The 21555-nt window shown below is 38.3% G+C and overlaps 1 protein-coding gene across 4 annotated transcripts in view; it reads right to left on the bottom strand.

The window, feature by feature from the left end:
• Window positions 1–1294: 1294 nt before the first annotated feature.
• The window catches only part of FAR1 (fatty acyl-CoA reductase 1), a 78475-nt gene continuing 58214 nt past the window's right edge, over window positions 1295–21555 (bottom strand). For 2 of the 4 annotated variants that reach the window (XM_048483960.1, XM_048483962.1), the window contains exons 9-12: window positions 17359–17530; window positions 6994–7123; window positions 5954–6081; window positions 1295–4055 (exon numbers count right to left, since the gene is read on the bottom strand). In XM_048483960.1, coding sequence (XP_048339917.1) covers window positions 3893–4055; window positions 5954–6081; window positions 6994–7123; window positions 17359–17530 — 593 coding nt within the window. In that variant the 3' untranslated portion in view covers window positions 1295–3892. Of the gene's footprint in view, window positions 4056–5953; window positions 6082–6993; window positions 7124–17358; window positions 17531–17823; window positions 17996–21555 lie in introns of all 4 variants that reach the window. The other 2 variants (XM_048483958.1, XM_048483961.1) reach the window with 1 other exon arrangement.

Below are 21555 nucleotides of genomic sequence, written 5' to 3'. Positions count from 1 at the left end.
GCAGCCCTTCATAGATAAGGCAATGAGATAGTTACTAGGAGATCAAAAGGATTCCCTACTAGTTGTGCTAACATTAATGATAATGACCACTGTGGGATCACGATTGACACTGGTGGATATGCACTGCACAGTCCCTTCAAAAATCTTGTGATATTATGGAAAATATAGTACTGCCATGAAACCCCTTATGATACGCCGAAATTGCAGCCAACTTTTTACAAGTAAATTTGCAAGTAAATTTTTACAGAAGAAAAAGATAAGCCTTTCTTCCTTAAATCCAGCAGTTTCCTAAACTGAACTAGAATGTCCTCTATATCCTTAGATCAGTGCTGCTGCTTGGACAAATCCTCCAAGCTGTTAAGTGCAAATGTTGCAGGTTGTGTGGTGAGCCCTACCACTGTAACACCTCCTGAGGCCTCAAAGACAACCTTATCCATGTTCCTTGCAACATTTGTTGGAAACCATATCTGATGTGGCCAAGAGTGCTATTAGAATTAAATTTGTCCATTTCTGATCTGCTTTGGCCAACACTCTTCCCACTAATGGAAGAGGTGGGAATGCATAGTACAGGCATCCTGTCCATGTGATCTGGAATGTATCTGATCCTACTATTGAACAGAAGTGAGGTGCCTTGCAATTGTAAAAGTTGCTACCCATTATATATTGAAAAATTTTAGATGAGATCCAACTCCTAGTCATCATACCAGAAAAAGTACTTATGGGAAATGTATTGCATATTTATTCATGTACTACAGTACCTGAAAAACATGGAAGACACTATCTGTACAAAAGATCAAGTTGTCATGTAGACATTTCATATATTTCTACCATAACACAGAAAATAAATTGTTGAGTGCAACTGTCAATTTTGAATGCAACTGTCAATTTCAGGTTTTACTGCAAAAAGCAGACAGAGTAGTAAATAAACAGCATGTCTGCATGCAAACCAACCAGTGCACTTTTGGACTTTTGATTATATGAACAGATTAAAATACCTTATGCTGATGCAGACTAATTGTTTATCACAGTCAAGATTGTTTAGTTTGATTGGTAACAACTTTTTGGGATCCCTTGTACAGAACTTTCATACCATCTATACCCCGATTAATGACTTTAATCATTTAATTGGAGATGCTGTAGACGGAACCTGGGAACTTGACTGAAACACCTGCGTGCAAAGCAGTTGCGCGCTCTCTCTCTCCCCACACACACACACACTGGATACACAGTAAACTCACATGGGATTATATGGTAAGGTCCTTTGATCATGGAAGAATTTGATCACAATTTGTACTTCTGTACTTGCACTTCTTTAATATTTCAAGACAGGAAAAAAACTTTTAAGGGTGACAAGAACAGTTGGGAATGATTTACTAATTCCGTATTTTTCTCATTTCTGGAAAGCAGGCCACTCCAAGATGTTTGGATGGTGGTTTTACTGATAATATTTCATCAAAATATTATTTCTATTAGTACTTCTATACAGTTTACACAACTTGATACATTCAACAAACATCATATTCAGGAATTTGTTTATTTTTGGTTTACAAACAAAGGCACCCAATATTTCTGTTTTAAAAAAGTTTGTGATTTAAAATGTTCACAGAATCAGTCTCTACATCAGAGAACCCCAGGGTAATGTTCTTCCTGTGGTCCCAAATTTTAAATTCTGGCACACCTATTTAACCATCACCTGTTTTAGACTGTTCTTCTGTTACTTTGGATTTCACTATTTTTAAAGTCAATGAGTAGAATTCTAATACACAAAATTATAGATGCCATTTGTTTTAGTTAACAATTCTGATAATTTGAACTGCAACGCTACAAGATCCAGCTATGAAAGTATCTTAACTGTAATGATTTTTGTGGAATGCCAGGACACTGTGAAACAGCATGGTGTTAATTCAATGTATGAGGAAAATATTCCAATTAAGCTCAAAATTCGGGACTCCAAGATGGCAGCTTTTAGATATTAGAATCTAGCAAAGAAAACTGCCTAACTCGTTTAATCATTGATTCCCTTTTGCATTGTTATGAACAGTGGCATTTTATCAGTTGTATTTCCAAAATTCCAAATGAACAAGATACAATGAGGGAAGTGAACATAACATCCAAACATCTAACAGATGCTTCTTTCACCAAGTTAAGCCACATTCACAGAGATCATGGTGGGTTGCAGTACTCCAGGCACATTGTGCAAAAAAAAAAGTCTACAGGCATGCTCAAATGCTAAGTAACCAATTTCAAGCTTAAGGGGTGGAGGGGAAAGAGGAAGCAGCTGTAACATAATAGGAATATTCCCAACTGTAACATCTTAATTCACAAAATCCAGAATTTATTGTACATTCCATCACTGTCACAGAAGTCTCTCACACTTCTTAATGTGTGATCTTTGACCATGCAACATTTTTGTCTCTTGAAAGAGCACGCATAACTTTTAAGATATCATTTAAGTTCTAAGGGAGAAAATTTTATTTTCTACTAGGAAGCTCCTCCAAATTTTGATGCCCTTGCAAGAAAGAAGTTAGACTTCCACAGCAGCTGAGTATAAGAAATGGCCTTTGTGTAATTCTTATATTGTTCATTCAAAATTTATTCTCAATTTACCTAGACAGTGATTATAAAACAAAACAGCTATAGTACAGGTTGATCAGTATACTATCATAGAGGAATGCTAGTTTTATCAAATAAGGTTTGCTTATGTTCATACAGAATTTTATGCAAATAAGTGGTACAGCAAAATTTAAGTACTGAATAATGTTTCATCTTTTATTGAGGATTTCTATATTTTGTTCCTTGTGGAAACAAATTAAACATGCTGAAAATGGATTCATGTTTACTTAAGTAATAGCTATTCGATATTGTGTCTCCTTAATTTCTGAAAATAATGCCAAGTTTTATTTAGAATATGCATGTTGACTTTAGAGCTTAGAAGAAAGTGGTTGAGAATTCAATTTCAAAATTCTGTGGGTAACATAGGGAGGGTACAGTGCTTCCTAAACAGACTTATGTTCTGGATTTCAGAAGTTCTGGATTTCAGAAGTTCCTGATTTCTTGTGTCACTGTGAAAAATGTCATTGACCTATAAAAATATGTTTCTCTTGTTTATATTTATTCTAAGGAACAAAGTTGTTTATTCCCTCAGCCACACAAACAATTCTTATAAATTACAGTTAAGGAGAATGTGAAGAAAGTTACTGTTCGCACTTGCTTTCTCAACTGGAGGGGGTGGGCGGTTACACAGCAGTGTGGGTGCCTGTGCTGACAAAAATCTGCCCTTCCAGATCATGGATAATCATTTCATCCTTCTGTAGGTCAGCCTGGATCAGTAGGTACACTTCCAAAAGCAGACCAAAATGGGTTCAGTTAGGAAGATCTCACTGCATTAACTTCACATCTTTACAGTCACCAGGAAAAAAGCGAGAGTAATGAAAGACTACAGAAAATCAAACTCACAATCATTTACAAGGACATTGCAATTTAAAAGTCTCAAATAAATAAGTCCATCACCTAAGTCAATAATTGGTTCACCTTAACTAAATGAGCTTATTTGCCATAAAAATTAAGTTTTCTATGTTAAGGCAGATTTTAATTCAATGCATTCCAGAATTGCACAGTTACACTGGTCAGTGGCCTAAAGGTTTACTTCACAGAGATATTAAAATCTGTTGTTGGATATTTAACCTACATATTTACCGAATGACAGATTGCTCCAGAACCAGCCATATAATCTTCACAGAAATACACAATTAAGCATCACATGTACTGTATTTCACAATCCAGATCTAATATTTCATGTTTTTACAAAAGACAAGATGAGTAGGTACATTATACGGCTTTGTGCCATTAGACCACCATATGCATAGATGTCCTAACACTAGAACTGTCCTCTTCAGTATCTCATAGTACTAGAGGCTCTGAAGTAAGAAAGGAACTTGTAACACAGACTCACAACAAAATACCAGATGTTTCTTGCCATTTGTGATCTTGCAATGAAGATACGCCAAATGAGAATAACAAGCACTGTATTGAAGCCATAACGGATGTTCCTTAACCTGGAAAATAAATAAAATACAAATTAAGAAACGTGTGGAAAATAATATATGATGCTGCTTGGCAAATAAGATAGGAACACAGAAGTTTTAACACAGAGCTTAAACTTCTCCACATGCAAGAGGCCTAATCACTGACATGGATGTATTTATTTAGAAAACAACTCTGCAATTAGAAACACCTAGACTGATTGTACTGGGAGATTTCAACACATGTCTAGGGTTCCTCGCCAGAGTAGGCTCAAGATTTTATAATTTCTTTAGCTGTAGATTCTTAGATTTGAAATGAACACTATCAAGCTAGTCAGCTCCTAGGTGATACCTGACCTCAACATTTCATAAGGCATTCAAGCAGCAACCAGAGACTCTGCCATAGAATGCTGTCCAAAATACTGTGAAATGGTTAAGTGTGAGAGGCACTGGGAGCACTAAGAATATTTTGAGCTCATGAAGAAACGTTGACGGCAAGAATCACCTAGGAGTTCACTAGCTCGATAGTATTCATTTCAAATCTAAGAATCTGCAGAACGACATAAGTATGTGTGTTAGGTTATGCTGCCATAGACATTACAGGTATGATAAAATGTCACAGTGGAAACTGAGTGACAAGCCCCACAGATTTGGATACTGTATTTGAACTGTCTACGTGCTATAGTGGAGGCTGAGGAATAAGGTCCACATAACTGTATATTGTGCTAAAACCTCAAAGGTATATCTTGTGTATGTATTTCTAAGTTTTGTAAGAAATTCAGTCTTGTGACTAACAGCCTTCATTGGTACAAATTACTCTAGCTCAGCTTTAGTTGCACTAACTGCCCAGTATTGCAATATGGTGCACTATCAAATTAAGGCAAAGGCGAATGTAGTTATGTACCACGCAGGGCAGGGCAGGGCAGGGCAGGGCAGGGCAGGGCAGGGCAGGGCAGGGCAGGGCAGGGCAGGGCAGGGCAGGGCAGGGCAGGGCAGGGCAGGGCAGGGCAGGGCAGTTAAAGTGATTCAGCCATGGAGGCTCATGTATCCTACTGGATTCCTGAAAATTCCAAGGGGATTTTTAGGATTCCAGGGGCATGCTTTGTTAAGACTGCAGTGGGAGTTTAGAATGTAAAGTTCCATGGTTTACCTTGGAGCTGAGTGACATGAAGGGGACTGAGAAATGTCTAGAGTAATGCTGGAAGAAACCTCATAATTAATCTGACAAAACACCCTCTCAGTGAAATCCAGAAGCAGGGGTGCTGAAGTGGCCAGGTATGCCATGGTGAAGGCAGCTCTGCACCACCTCCACACAGTCTTCAGGCAACATAGTTAAAAACCCTCATGCCACCTGAATTGCCCTATAGTCCAAACAGGCTTACACAACACTTTTGTGTGACATAAGTCAGCGGGCTCTGAACAGTGGCATTCCCAGGATGGAATGCAGGTGGAAGCTGAATACAGTCAACTCCAACTCCAGGAACATCTGGTCCACCCCACCTCCTCACAAAGGTGTCTGCTTGGGTGCTAGTGTTGCTCTGTGGTGGCACCCACTTCTTGGTTTCGCTGCCACAGAGTTCTTTTCCCTCTTGGCCAGCAGGGGTGTTCCTTACACCAGCAGAGAAGACAAATGCATCAGCGGGGCACAGTCCCATTCACACAGCCTATCCAGCCCCCTCCATCTGGATTGGACTATATAGAACTCACTGGAAGACGTATGAAGCAGTGGTGACATTGGCGAAAAAGTGTTACTTCTCTATGATTACATCAGCTGGTAATACCCATCCCAATTGTTTAAAGTATCTCAGCATGTATGAACTTCTAAATATGAGCATTTATTGTCCAATGCAAAATAGAAAAATGCTGTATTGTCCAATGCAAAGTAGGAAAAATGTATTAGTCAACAGAATAGAGAAAAAAAATAAACATACTTATTCAAATGTTTCCTAGCTGCTGGGAGACCAGACATTTCCTCATTCAGAACATATTTCTTTGTTCCCATGCAGTAGTTTTCCATGTACTCTGCCCAATGTAACTGGCGAACATCGAAATTAAATACCTGCCATACAATAAAACTGTTAGTATTACAATAAACTTGCCATACAAATATTTAAAGGCCAAGAATTAAGAGAAGCATAGATTATGGCCCATGATGCATCAGTGTGTTCCCTGCTTCAAGCTGCTTTTTGCTTTGGATCAGGTTTTTAATTATGTAACAGTTTTAATATATCATTCAGGTTAGATTTTCCCTTATGCAAATGCTTTGAAAAATGCTTTTTAAAGGAGAAGTCCAGCATTTTCCAGTTGCAGAGAAAATCTGACCTTTTTTCACTTTGCAGGAAAAGTGAAGAAAACATATGTGCAATGCCTCCTTCAGGTATTTTCCTGCCTCCTCTCTCCTTTACCCCACATATAACTGTGTCCTCCTACACTTGCATCATCTTACTCTCCTCTCACATTTCTGGCTGGCCCTCTCCTTGTCCCCTCCAAGCTCCATTTTTGTTCTGCTCTCTGGTCAAGTGGCTTTCAGTGGCTTTTATTTTGTTATTATTACTTTTTGTTTAATTTTGTAATACATCAATATATCAATGTATTAGTAATGTGAAAATTTTGCTAAATATCTGTAAACTGAAACCACAAGACCCCTGTTTGTCTGGAGATCTGGGAATCCATGCTGGCTTCTGCCAGCCCTGGAAAGCCCATTGCCAATCATGCCTGTGCCAACCAGGAATGGGGAGTGGGACCTACAAACACCAATTTTAAACCCTTTGTTCAACTAGCAACCATCAGGGGATCACTACATAAATACTACATGAATATTTATTTTGTGAAATCTACTTTGATTGGGAGTTTTTAGTATGCCTGGCAGGTTTGTGGGGCTCTGCCAGTCCTGGCAGAATGGCTCAAGAAAGGGCGCATGCGCCAACAATTTAATGTCCTACTAACAAGAAAACTTTAGAAAATTACTTGCCTTTTTGTCTTCAGGACCCAGCTGGCTCATAAGCATATTTACATTGTCTGTATTCCAGTCCCAAGAATTACTGGTAAAGTATTCTAGCAACATCATAGCCTTGTGAAGGCGTGTTATTGTTTTCATCATCCTATAGTTCAGGGAAAATGGTGTTACATTTTTTAAAGAGAACGTGCTATTCAAAAGTATATACTACTACCACCACCATCCTAATGTCAGCAGATACGATGCAATACAGGAGCTTCCCATTTGGCCATCACATTAAAGCATACAGTACATTTAACATAGAATATTTCTGCATAGGTCTTTTTAAAAAAAACAAAATAGTAAGAGAAGACGGCAGCTGTATTTTGGTCCACATCACAAACATAATATTTTACATACTTCGAGTGATGTTATGGACTCAAGAAGAAAAGGAACAATGTCCAATAGTTTTCTTTAAATTATAAAAACTTTGTAACATCGTGAACATAAAAGTTTCAACCCTACAATATTTGGATTTTAAAGGTTAAGATGCAGAAAACTTGGAAGCTTTTAGACAATGAAGCACTCTCTCTTGTGCACATGGAAGGCTAGCTTTCCCACCAAACAGACTACCTGTACTACAGATTCACACTCCTATCAGATGCCAGAGTCTTCTCTGCAGCACATCCTTTTCTTCATTATTCTAGTAGCACAGAAGAAAAGTGACAGAATAGCTTTTACCACAAGATCTTTTTCCTGGTATTATTTCAGGTTACCCCAACTGGTACACTGCAGTGCCAGTTTGGATATTTACTACTTAATATGCAGAAATATTCTATCAATGTTTACTGCCTTGCTGGGCAACCATCAGTACCTTATCAGAATACAGTGCATTCAGTTATTAGGATCAACTTGAAAGCAGACTTTCAAATATTATTAGAGTGAATTTGAACCCAGAAGATTGTGAATATGCAAGTTTGAACCCTACACATTTTTCTTACTTTTGTAAAAGATCATGGCAGGGGTCTGTGTGGCCTGTTCCATGTTTTCTTTCAAACTGATTGACCAAATATAGCAACCTATTCCCCCAGCATTTGCTAACTATAGCTTTCCATGTATGACAATTATGAATGGTTCATTTCCAACCTGATCCTTATAATGGAACACACTGATAATAAACAGCGGGAAGGATGAAAGAGGGCAGCAAAAAATAAAATCAGCACCAAATATGCAACAGCCTTTGGAAAGTTACATTTGTTCTGTACAGACTGTGGCCATATATATAGTGAGCAAGATCTCCAAATTCTACTTTGTATGAGTGTTGGAAAATTTAAATACATTTGGCGGAGAGGTATCGGAAGGAAGGCACCACATACTAGTAACTAGTCACCAGAAAAAAATACAAGGTAATAAAACTAACACAATTTTTTTGCTAAGAGGATATTTATTTTAATAAGTTTTTATCTTAAGTATTACTGGTGAGCTACAATGAGGAAAAGCACACAATTCTCACCCATATTATAAAGAGCTTAGCCAGAGCTCTTCCTCCCAAATATTCATAAGCACAAAATTGAGAACAGAAAAAATACTGTACATAATCAATTATTTCAAGTAACACTGGAAAAAACAAACAATGAATTAAAATACATTTGAAGTTACAGAAAATATGCTAAGAGAACCACTTCAATCTCTTCTCAACTGAAGACTTCTTGCTTTATTCCACTGATATACCTTCAAAAGAATTTAAGGCACATTTCTGCCACAAAGTAAAGGCGACTGAATTTAGGAGGCCATAAGTTTCTATCAAAATATTCATAGTCCCACTGCACTAGCCAGTGTTATAGAAGGGGCAGTACAGCAAACCAAAGAAGAAAACACAACAGTCATGCCAGATGTAACCACTGTCCACCCAGCCAACATCTGGCTTCCCCACAATGGCTGACCGTACACCCCAGAAAATCTACAGCAGGTGGGTATTCCCCGGCAACTGACATTCAATAGTATACTGCCTCCCGATATAGAAGTATCATGGCCACAATGATGGACCAATCCTGCACAACTGTCAACCATCTTTAAAGCTGCATAAATTAGTGGCCATCACCGTACTCCTATTGCAGAGTCTTGCAAGTATATTTGAAAGTACTTTCCTTATTATGCAGAGAAGTTTTGTATATTCTGAGTGTTGCTCATTAACTTAAGTAGGCATCCTCAAGTTCAAGTATTTTGGGAGAGGACCACAAAAGCCGATTATCTTTCCTTACAACATGCCTGATGCCATAAACCTCTAACATGACCCTCCTTAATCATAGGAACTTGAAAACCTGAATTCTTTAGTGTTTCCTTGTAGAGAAGAAACTCCAATCTGGATTTAGTTGCTTTCTGCTGTACCATTTTCAGTCTGGAATACTGGCAGTTTTATTTTCAACCCCTATCACTCAATTAGTTTCTTCTCTACTGTCACACACTTAATATACATTTTTAACTATCCATCAAGGCTCCAAAATATTTTTCCCAGTCAATCACCACTACCACCAGATCCATTCTTGTATATATAAAGTCAGATTTTGTTAGCCCTGGTTTCTATTACATACTTACATTAAACCTCATTTACTATGCTACTAACCTGTTAGTCTGGAGTTAGTACCTATAAACGCTTTATGGCTTTGGACCTACATATCTGCAGGACTGCCTCTCCTGCTACACTCCCCCACAACAGCTTGGGTCATCTGAGCAAAACCTTCTGAAAGTGCCACCCAACAAATACTTATTGCCGTGGAATGGGCTTGCTTTGCCTGGCAGACCCTATACCACTCCCAAGCCTCTCCCAGGGGTTGCCAACTTTTCCTGGGAAGGGCTAGCTTTCTCTCTGGGTAAACCATTGCCACCATCTGACCGTTTGAGGAACTGACCACTGGGGAAGGTCAGGGCTCCCCAACTTCCTTTCCAACCATGAGACCTAGCCTCAGTTTCCCCTGGTTCCCCTTTCCTGGGTTCCACAGGGCAGATTGGAAATCCCGGAGGAAAAGCTGTTTGCCAGCTATCAGCCTTCCTCCCCCTCCTGCTTAGATAGTGCATCCAAGATGGTGGGACATTCGAAATACAGAAAACTGTTCCCCACATCTAAGATGTAAAAAGTATTTATTAAAAATAAAATGGTCGCAAGTATATTTTGGCATTACACCAAATTGAGCAAGGGTTTCCAAAACAAAGGAGATGTAAACACAAATCATCTGTCCCTCTCCCTAAACATACCCTAGCAGTTGTTGAAAATGGGGTAGGTACTTAAAACTCAGAAGGTTGCAATTCTCAGAGAGTTCCCATTACCTGGCAGGCTGAGTGAGCTCTCTGGGTGAGCACATGGTTAAAAAATGGCTGCTCTCTGCACAGCCCCAGCAAACGGTCTGCTCCCTTCAGTGACCCAGAAGAAGGAGAAAGAGACCGTCTCTCTGCTCCCAGCACTTTTATCAGTTCCCTGGCCCCACCCTCTTTTAACCTGGTCAGGCTGGGTCAAGATATCTTTTCCCCCTAGGTTAGGTAGATCTTCCTGATGTCCCTCTGGCATCTTTTAAGTCCTCCAAATCTATGATACCTGATTGGAGAAGAGGAGGGGGGGGGAAGGAACCCATTTCTCCACATTTATGAACAGCAACCACATATATACCAGATTTTTTGTTGTAGCTCCCACACGTCTATCATTCTGCAAGTGTTCAGGAGGAAATTTCTATAAAGGAAATAGGGCTGAAATTAAATGGAATGTTTCAGGAGGACACTTCTAGAAAAGGTACAGGATTGTAGATTACTGCACAGTTCAATGTGCTCATACATTTTCTTCTACTTTTGTAACTCACTCTCTACATTGTTTATGGTATGTTGTATACTGTTGGTTTCCAGTTTGGTACTTTTTTGCAATTTGGGAAGCCTAGTCCTATTGCATACCCTTGAATAGCCCCAGGATAGACTGATCTTATCTGATTTCAGAAGCTAAGCAGAGTCAGCCCCAGCTAGCATTTAGACGGTCCTCCTCCAAGGAATACCATGGCCACGTCATGGAGGCAGGTGATGGCAAACCATCTCTGAACATCTTATGTCTTGAAAGCCTCATGGGGTCACCATATGTCAGCTGCAACTTAAGTGCAAAGGAAAGTCATATTGCATTATTTTCAGGTATCTTATACCATTAGATTGCCTTATTTTTATATTTCGTAATTTGCCATGAACCTCAGTGAGAAAAGCAAGTGATTAAATACATCTGCTTTGAGTTCTTCATAATTTGCAATGGTTATTTGGTGCCAACTACAAACTTGGCTACTTCACTGGTCACCCAAGATACCAGAACATTTATGAACTAAATGAAAGAAGGTGTGGTGTATTTGCTAGTATTGAACTAGGATCTCGGAGACCTATGTTCAAATTTGCACTCCATCATGGAAGCTTGCTGGGTGACCTTGGAACACTCAGCCTGACCAACTTCACAGAGCTGCTGTGAGGATAAAATGGAGAACAGGAGAGCAATGAAATCTGCTTTGGATTCCCATTGGGGAGAAAGGCAGGGAATAAATTAAGTAAATAAAACAAACAGCACTAGTCCTATACAAATCAATGGGGGGGTGGGGGTGGCACACACCCCTCCACTGAGAAAAGTTTCCACTGACTCCTCCATTTCTTATTTATTAATAAATAATTCACAAGGGAACTCTGCACAGCTAGTCCATTAATGTTACATTTACTCAAGAGCTTTTGATGGTTGTCTGTGGAAAAAACTCTTGGAGGCGAATATACACAATGTCTATTAAATTTCATCTTTATCTACTTACTTGTGAGCCTTCTTGAAGAACTCCAAAGGATGGGGAAGGCAGGACTTTGCTTTGTAGAAGCCCTGTGATTCTCCCTCAGTAGAGTTTCCCCGCTCTGTATGTGTAATGGTTCCCTTTAGTAACTGTTTCTACTAGTTTACCCAGAACAGATGTTACACAAACTGCCTTGTAATTTCCCAGATATCTCTGGGATCCCTTTTTAAAGGTCAGTGACATGTTTACTGAAGGTCTGGAAATTATCAGTGACAAACCACATATTTCAGTTAGAAGATCAATAATTTCACATTAGTTTCTTCCAAACCTTCAGGAATTTAACAGATGAATCCAGTGAGGAGTCTGAAAAGTTTGAAACTATCATAATGTTGTACAATTGTAATAACAGAAGTCAGTGCTAGCCTTATTCCCATGCATATCTATTGAAGGTAGAGAAGTCATTCAGATATTGATGAGAGACACCAATCATTTCTTCAATGTGTTTTATTTACTAGGCTTGGATTCTGTATCTTCCTTGCAGTTGAATGCATCATTTCTATTGTGGAAGCAGTTCTCAGCAGTGGAGTACATGCCTTTCACGTTAGGCACTTTTCAGTCTGTTAAAAGTAATCAATCTTGCATGTATGGAAATGCCTTATGCCAGAGGAATGCACACTTCTCAGTAGACTGCCTCTGTAATGGTTAAAGAGGGCTGACAGCAGAAGGAAGGGATAGGATCCAAACTTAGTATTGACTTTTGTTGACAACAGCTATGCACTTAATCCAGAAAGTTTGATAATTACTTTCTTCAATATTGATTTCAAGTTTTGAACATGACAGGGTTTGCTTATTCTAGTTCCTAATTCTAGTTCCTCCCTTGTCATAGTTGTTCTATACTCAAGAATATTTTTAGACTGTAAGGTATTTTTCAATGCTAGAAGAATAAGGCATAGGCATTTGTTTCACAATACTACATATTTTCAGCTACAAACTACATCAAGACAAGGCTGCAAAAAGATTCATAATCCAGGAAGACATTTTGCTGTTAAATATTCTCCTGCAGAAGAAAACGCTTGATATTTGTGACACACAGTAGAAATATGATTTTTAAAGTACAGTTCAGTTTAAGCAAAATATTGTTTATCTCTAGAATAAGGCACAGAAAGGCCTAGGGACAAGTTTTGCTGTGGCCTCCTGCACTCTGATTGGGCAAGTAACTGCATGATGCAGAGAGGGAAGTACTTTCTGAGAGGTTGTTAGTACCAGCGTGGTATACCCTGTTTCCCCCAATATAAGACATCCCCGAAAAATAAGACATGGTAGAGGTTTTGCTGAAGTGCGAAATATAAGGCATCCCTTGAAAGTAAGACATAGCAAAGTTTTTGTTTGGAAGCATGCCCGACGAACAGAACACAGGAAAAATAAGACATCCCCTGAAAATAAGACATAGCACATCTTTGGGAGCAAAAATTAATATAAGACACTGTCTTATATTAGGGGAAACACGGTAGTGATTGAGTACATTCTGAGAGGTTAGTACATTATGAGAGATTGAGAGCCAGCGTGGTGTAGTGATTGAGAACAAATGGACTCTACTGAGCGGCAGATTTTTACCTGGTGAACCAGATTTGTTTCTGCACTCCTACATTCCTGCCGGGTGACCTTAGACTAATCACAGTTCTTCAGAACTTTCTCAACCTTACCTACTTCACAAAGTGTGAGAAGAAGAAGGGGAAGGTGTTTGAAAGAGTCTCCTTACAGGAGAGAAAGTGGAGTATAAATACAAAAACTCTCTTTTAGTCAGAATCAATCTGGCTGTTAAAAACTTTCTGAGAGAAAATTAAATTCTGGGGGAAGTAGATCAGACAAGGAAAGTGACTGATTCTACTGGTTATCAGCTGAGTGCTGTCTAAGAATAATCATACACAGACATCATATACTAGTAGGAAGGGTTTATTGGAGAGTCAAGTTGAAGGCCATATAAGTCAGGATAAGAATGCTTCAAGAGAGAAGAATTCTAAGTGTATAGAGATTTGCTTTAAGTTTACCTCCATAGAGAGTTTATGTTATGTTTTGAGGGTTTTATCCAACTGTGAGGGCTGTGTGAGGGTACAGTGAAAAAGTACCAAGTCAGTGTTAGGTCCCTGTATGTGAATGGCCATAAGCAAGAACATCTAAGCAAAGGAACTGTACAAACTGTGAACCATCCGTGGCTGATTCCGCATGGGCCAAAAATAGCAGTGTGAAAACGGTGTGAAAATGGTGTAAAAGGGTTTAAAATTGTGTAAAAGGGTTTATACTGTTTTCACACCGTTTTCACACCACTGTTTTTGGCCCATGCGGAATCAGCCTATGAAACTAACATCTAAACTAAACTGAACTAAGTAATCTCAAGTGCTATGCTGAACAAACCAAAAAACTGTACGTCTCTCTGCCAAGCTCTCTTGTGAATAATGTGTATATATATTTATCTTGCCTCCTGCCTAATTTACCTCATCCTTATTCATCTCCAAGTTGTTATTCTCTCTTTGCCATCTCCTCTGTTAAATAAATTTGAGCTACTGTTTAAGTTTACTTCTGCTTCAGTATATTTCTTTTAGTGTGCCTATTGAGGGGAGTGCCTGGAAATAAATAAAAGACAATGGGTATCCTCCACCTTCTGTGAAGTATAACAGGGTTGAGGGAAAGTGTTTCTTGCCACCAAATGCTACCATTTCTGAAGCAGTTCAGTTCCCGAAGGGAAAAAAATAGGAAAATCTGACAAGCCTGGTTAGTGAGGTTTCCTAACCTGAAGAATTATAGAAAGTGAGGGGATGCTCGTCACAATATGTTATATTAGTGAAAGTATTATATTAATATGAGTATCTTAAGAAGGAAATGCTTTCCTTCCTCTACAGCCTCTTTTCAGGCTTCTTACAATGACACACTGCAGGAATTCCCACAATTCTATCATGCTCTTTTCACACTAACTGTATATTTAGCATCAGCTACAAACCAACTAAAATTACTTGACATTAAACTAAAATTCTTAAGATTCCTAAATACCTTAGGAATACTAAGGTATTGTAATATTTCCCTCCTGTTCAATAGTGAATAGCTGCTTGTAATTTAGATGTTTAGATGATGCAGATAGTGGCAGAAAATATGGGATTCCCCCTCTAAACTTGGTAATGAATTTAACATCTAAGCAGTTTATAACTTATAATAACAGCTAACATATTGCTGATGGTAATTTCAACTAACCACAAGAATCTTAAATTATGAGCGGTTTGTGTAACATTTTATGTCATGCGTTCTTCAAGCCACACGACAGCACACATAATCAACACCCTGTTTACTTTCACTATGTTATGAGGCAGGTTAGGATGAGAGAACAATATCATCCAATCTTTAAGGCATAATGAAGATTTGAATCTCAGGTATGCTTAGTCATAACCCAATATAGCAACAAATACTTGCAAAGTTAGACTGGGCTACTAAGTAATTTCCCATTTAGCTTTTTTTAATTTTTAACTGAAAGACTATCCAACTAGCTATATTGTTCTACATTACAGAAAAATGGAAATGGACAGAATTTGACTTGTACCAATATGTCCCAGCATTTACTATGCATAATAGATACATGAGTAGTACCGGAGTGACTATCACTCAACCTTAATATAGAAGATGTAAAATAGTTCTGTCAGCACATTGCTAAACTGTTATGTTACAAGATAAAAACAACATTCATCATTCCTTTTACTTTATGTTCTCATTTAGATACAGAGTTTAAGAATACTATCTGATTCCATATTTGATTTCCCAGGCAGAATCTGAAGCTCATTAACCAAAAAATTGTTTGAAGTTGTTAGGATGCACACTCCTTTTTAAAAAAAGGTCAAATGGGCTATGAAAATGAAAGCTAGCCAAATTCCCTAGAGATCCAACTGAGATTACCTTGCCTAAAATAAAGTACAGACATCCATATCAAATTTCAGGATACTGAATGCAAGTGTATGGATTTAAACTGTCCTTGAGGGAGAAGGACAATAATTTATTTCAAACTTGAATTATACCGCTTCCTCCATCTCTCCAGTCCTCTGACATAGAAACTCTTGTGCTGAGGAAGTACACAGGTAGTGTAAGTCTTCAAGAACATAAGGAAATACAAGGAAAACATGTTTGTTTACTAATAAGAATGAATATGCCTTTTGAATGCACTTTTCCTAGTTTTTTGCTGGGCAGACACTATTTCCAGGACTTGTTCAAAGCCTTTGCTTAACTGCCTCAGTTGGAATTTATTCCTTACTCTACCAACCACCTGGAGGTATACACCTGATCGACTTGCTAGTCAATCAAATCCTCCAAGTTTCAGCAAGCAATGATATTAATATAGACCCAATCAGGTACTCCCTGTCTACTTCTACTGAAATTAAGCCAAGTTCCAACAACAGTAGCAATCTGTGCACTATCAGATTGGGCATCTGCATGGTAAAATCACATATCAGTAAAAGCAAAGACATTTATGTATACCTTTTTGTTTTACAATTTCAGTGTTTTAAATATTGATATTTTATTTCAAACTAGATCCTAATGTGCTTAATATGCCCTTTGATTTCCTGACCTTGGAAGGAATTTACAGAACTATGTTACAGACTTTCAATTACACAAATCAATTAAGCAAGATTAAACTAAGACTTGTGAAAAATACATAATATTATTCAGCCTTGTATTTAGATATGTAAGTTACTCAAAGGAGAAAAGTTACACAAGAAGTGGAATTTATTTGACACTCCAACAAAGATGAGGGTCATCACCTGTCCTTCCTTGGCACTGCAATAACAGTGGAAGCAACTATCTACACCAAACAAGGTACAAGTAATTCCTTTGCATGGTGAATGATTGGCCAGACATGGTAAAACCATAGCAATTTTTCAGTAGGTTTCATTCTAGAATTCTGAAAAATCAATGGCAGTCAAACTAATATGTCATGTCCTTGTCATACTTTCAAAAAAAATAGCAATGCTTCCTTTTCTACCCATCCCACACTCTACTGTGAAAAGAACAGAAGCTGACATTTTTTTCTATCCCATCAGAGATCAATGGTAGTGGTCACACAATCTGAACATTGGTTCTGCAAAAGAAAGCTTGAAATCTGTGCCATAAAAAAAGAAAACCTTTAAAGTAGGAACCACCAAATATCAATTATGCAGTTCTTGACTGGCTAAATGGGCAAATAGCTTACTTAAAAAAATGTAGCCAGAATAATTATAAGCCGAATGTTGCTGACAAAACAATGTGTTCAAAGAGGTCGGTATCATCTATAAAAACCCACAGGTGATCACACCCTTTTGGTATCTGTAATCTTTTGCTCTCCCAGTGCACTTCAGCTTATAATTTCAATAACAGCACTAGAGTGGGATAATTCCAGGGATTAAAGTAATTTGCCAGGATTTACAGGTTTTGCTATAACTGCAAACTTCAAGCAACCACTAAATCCCACAGAATACTCTTCTACTGTTATTGTTGATTATTCTATTAGTAAATCTAAGGAAAAAGCTCATGCCATTGATCTTATACCATCAACAAGCCTCCACCATTGTTCTAGCAAAAAGGTTAGCCCTTTCCTTCTTACCACGGTTTCTGACCTGTCAACCTGAGAACAACATCGTGTAACAACGCAGGAAGTATGTGACCGACTGTTGTCCAATACTGATGTATAAGGGGATTAGACTGGAGTTTAACATTAGGACGCCTTATTGCTTGTTCTAAGGGGTTCCTCTTGAATACCAAATTTAAGTAACACTCTGTAGGAAAAATAAGGGTCAAATGGTTTTAGAAGTTCTTGTTCAAAGCATGTGCCTACAGTGAATTCAAACTGCACTGGACATCTCGATTGCAGTACCTGCTAAAATATGAAGAACACACCATTTTTACTGTTGCCAGAATTGAATTCATGAATTGAATTCATGTTCCTTTGACATAAAGGAACCATTCCACCATATTCAAAAAGAAAGAAAACTTAGTTAATATGCGTTATTGTGTAAATATGGGTTTGCATAAAGCCAGAGAAACACAAGACAGAGCTAGTCACCATTACCTTGGGCTTCTTCCTGTCATCCTGAGGTAGATATCATACAGGAATGCTGGGGCCTTATGGCTTACAGCAATCCAGTAGTGATATAAAAGGTGATTGGAGGTTAGATTTACATTGGGCCGTCTGAAGGCCTGCTCGAGAGGATTCCTCTTGAAAGTAGATATTACATGGTATTCTAAGAAAGAAAAGTTGTGTAACAGCTTTGATAATAGCCATGTAGATGTAATGGACTTCCATGGACATCACAATATACAGTACTGCTCACTGAATTAAACACATATTGCTATTACATATTCTTCATTAACTGACAGCTCTAAAACGTATTCATTTACATTGTTTATTTTAAGTAGTACATCTTACATATAGGACTAGTTCTGTCCTTCCTACTTACTGCAGCTTCTCCTTCTGTTGTGTGTTCTTTCTTCCTATTTAATTATTAACCCCATGTTAGTAAATAATTGAAAATATAGCTGCATAGGCTATAACTTATAACTTATCAGCTGTGCATCAAATAGTGACTGTACTACATTACAATGTTTTAATTCAACATTTTATGTTAGCTGAAATATAATATTTCAGCTATGTTTTAAAAATTCACTTTCGTTTTAGATTCTTACACTTACAATAAGATCTTGGATGGCAAGCCAATAAAAGCAACTCTTGATACCAAAAGGCAGACAAAATAAAATGGTCCACATTCTATTGTATACTCAAGTCCCCCTCCCAATAGGATGGTTCAGATAAAGCAATAAGTAATCTATAAATGATTTATCAGTTTGAACAAAATATTTTAATGAAGAAATTATAGTAATATTGCTCAGTAGGCTGCACTTTTTGAGCAGGGGAGACATGCAGTTCCATAGTAACTACTATAAACTGCATGGGAACTAGATGTTAAAAGTAAACAGTTCAAATGGAAGTTAAGCACAACTTATGGAAAAAGTAGACTTCTAAGTGTGACTATATAATCAGCACTCCATAGTTTTAGAGTCTTACAGAAATGAAAAGTTTTAGTTTCATTACCCTGATCCAAAATACTTGTCTTTTCTCCCAATGCACATAATGGTGTCAACCTGACAGTTTACATCAAGTCAGTCTTTATCCAGCTTCTACACTCTGCCCCCTCAAATGAGTCTTACAGATATTAAGCTGGCTTAAAAGTAAGACTCTTGGTCTCCCACCTTGTGCAGAATCTTACTGCTAATCACTCTACCTACTTAATCAGTGAAAATCTTTTAATCATCATTTTGGCTTCTGAGATTTCCACAGGTATTGCTTCAGAATCTTTGTTGTGCATCAGAATAGACCCAGATACAGTCCTAGGTACTACCAGTTAAAGGATTGCAAGTATCTGGTACTGGGAAAGATCTCTGTCTGAAATTATGGACAGTGGCTACCAGTAAGACAGGACAATACTGAGCAAGAGAGAACAATGGCCTGACATTTCATATGACATATGAGTTAGGAAATTGTTGAAATGGAAGTGGGATTTTTCTATGAACACATTTTGTAATTTTCTTCACTTCCACAGAATCACAGCATATAAAGAGTCCTGACTAAAGACTATAGTCATCTTTCTGCATTTGGGATATATCTAGTGCAGAGTATTTATTTAGCATTCAAAATACTATAAATGATATTTTATAATAGGAATATTTTACAATAGGAAATGCTAGCAAAATCTAATGAATTTAATCTTGAATCAGTATCTCAACAGTCATGTAATTATTAAAAGGTAAAATAACTGGATAGAAGCTGCCATCAACAGCTGCTCTCAAGTATGCTGTTTGTATTTTTAAAAGTTATCTTGCAAAAAAACACAGCTACCTTTTAACTAGTGTTTAATAGATCATCTGTACAGCAACACACATAGGTTCTACACTGGCATGGAAGCAAACCTGAAAGGTTCTAGAGTCTTTGCCCCAAAATTGGTATTCAAATACCTTCTCTGATGACAGTTTTGCCTTTCTGCACATGCCTTGTGGGACAGTTGAGTTCAATCCCACAGTTATTTCAAAACAGAGCATGTATCACACCAGCAATGTGGAAATTGAGAGGCTACCAGAAAGGAGAGTGGCTTGTGGGATTACACAAATGACCACATGAAGTACTTCACTTGCAGGTAATCTGCATTTCTTGTTTGTGATCTCCATGCAGAACCACACATGAGAGATTAGCAAGCTAATGAACCTGAGGTTCTGGCACCTGGTCAAGATAAAATAGTGTGAAGAACATCAATAACCACTGATGGACTACTACTACTGTCATACATGTGATGAAGCAACAAAGCAGTTGCTGAGATGAAAGGGAGCCATATTCTGTATTGTTGCCTAACAATAATATGGACAAAGGATCCTGAAGGTCTACCAATATGAACTATATACAATTACTTTTAAAAAACTGAAGAATATGAGCACAGAAAGCCTTCATAAACGTTTTCTGGAACATTTTTGATCCCTTAGTTCCAGCACAAAATACAGTTCTCTTTCTTTTTTCCAGGGCTATGAATGACTGGGGGAAAAACTCATTATTTGAAAAGGCAGAATTAGTCCTCTAGGGCCTCTTCCGGAAGGGTGGGGGTGCTTTTAACTCGGATATGAAGTGTTCTAAAAAAAACAGCATTAAATTTTATGAACTATCTTACCCAAATGAAAGTGAGGACAAGTGTCTGAAGTGGTGGATCCTACATTAGGGAACAGCCGTGACTTACCGCGGCTGCCATTACTGCTGGGGAAACGACAGCCTCCATGGTGCTGCCTCCTCCCCTCCCCCTGCCTTGCGAGCTCCTCTGGGCTCGCGAGGCTTTAGCTTGCCAGCAACGCGGGGCCCGGTAGGTCTCGGGCGCCAGGCAGTGACGCTTGGCGCCCTTACGTCATCTGGGGAGGTGGGGCCGGGCGGCCTATTTAGGCCTGGGCCCGGCCTCCCCACCTCCCCATTTGCCGGAGCGTGCGCGTTGTTACTGTTTTTCCTGGTGGAGATTGAAGATAAACGGGGGGGGGGGGGGGGTTTGACATATTACGAATCATGACCAAGACTGCTGCCAAGAAAAGTGAGATAAATATTTAAAACTGCAAGGTTTCATGCAGTCTTTTTGTCCTTATTCATCTTCTCTAGCATCAAAGCTGCAGAAAGTTGAAAAGCCCTATATTAACAAGCAGGTATCTTGAGTGAAATAGGGACATAACCAAGCAAGTTGATGAAGTGTGAAAAGATGTAGACATGGTTTTCGATGTACAAGGATACTGAATGGTACCAATTTATCTTGCCAACATAAAACCTTCCACCCAGATTGTCTTAAAAGAACTGTACTTTATCTGGCATGTACCACACAAGTGGTAACTTAGCCCCACAGGAGGGAATTAAACCATCTAGAATGCATGGTATCAAGACCTGGTATAGACAATGCAGTGAACACAGTTTGTGCAATGTCTGACCTCTGTACTAGTCACAGCCAAACCAGGGCTTTGCTGGAAGATGAATAAAACAAAATTGAGTTGGAAGCTAAACAGGCAAAAGGGAAACATGCAATCCATGAAATTAATACATCCTATCTAACCTCTGTATGTAGTTACCAAAGACAGCTTTGGCTGAACACCTTTTACCATTTCTAATAGTACTGCTAGAATCATTAATTTTGTTGTGATGTAACCTCAAACTAAACTAACATACACTGTCTCTGTGACTTTAAACAGAGATTGGTGTACTTGCATTTTTAGAACTGCATCAAAATGTTTG

This window comes from Sphaerodactylus townsendi, linkage group LG02, assembly GCF_021028975.2.
Source record: "Sphaerodactylus townsendi isolate TG3544 linkage group LG02, MPM_Stown_v2.3, whole genome shotgun sequence".
NCBI classification, from domain to species: Eukaryota; Metazoa; Chordata; class Lepidosauria; order Squamata; family Sphaerodactylidae; genus Sphaerodactylus; species Sphaerodactylus townsendi.
The sequence above is the reverse complement of the archived record's forward strand: the minus strand, read 5'-3'. Positions and strand labels throughout refer to the sequence as shown.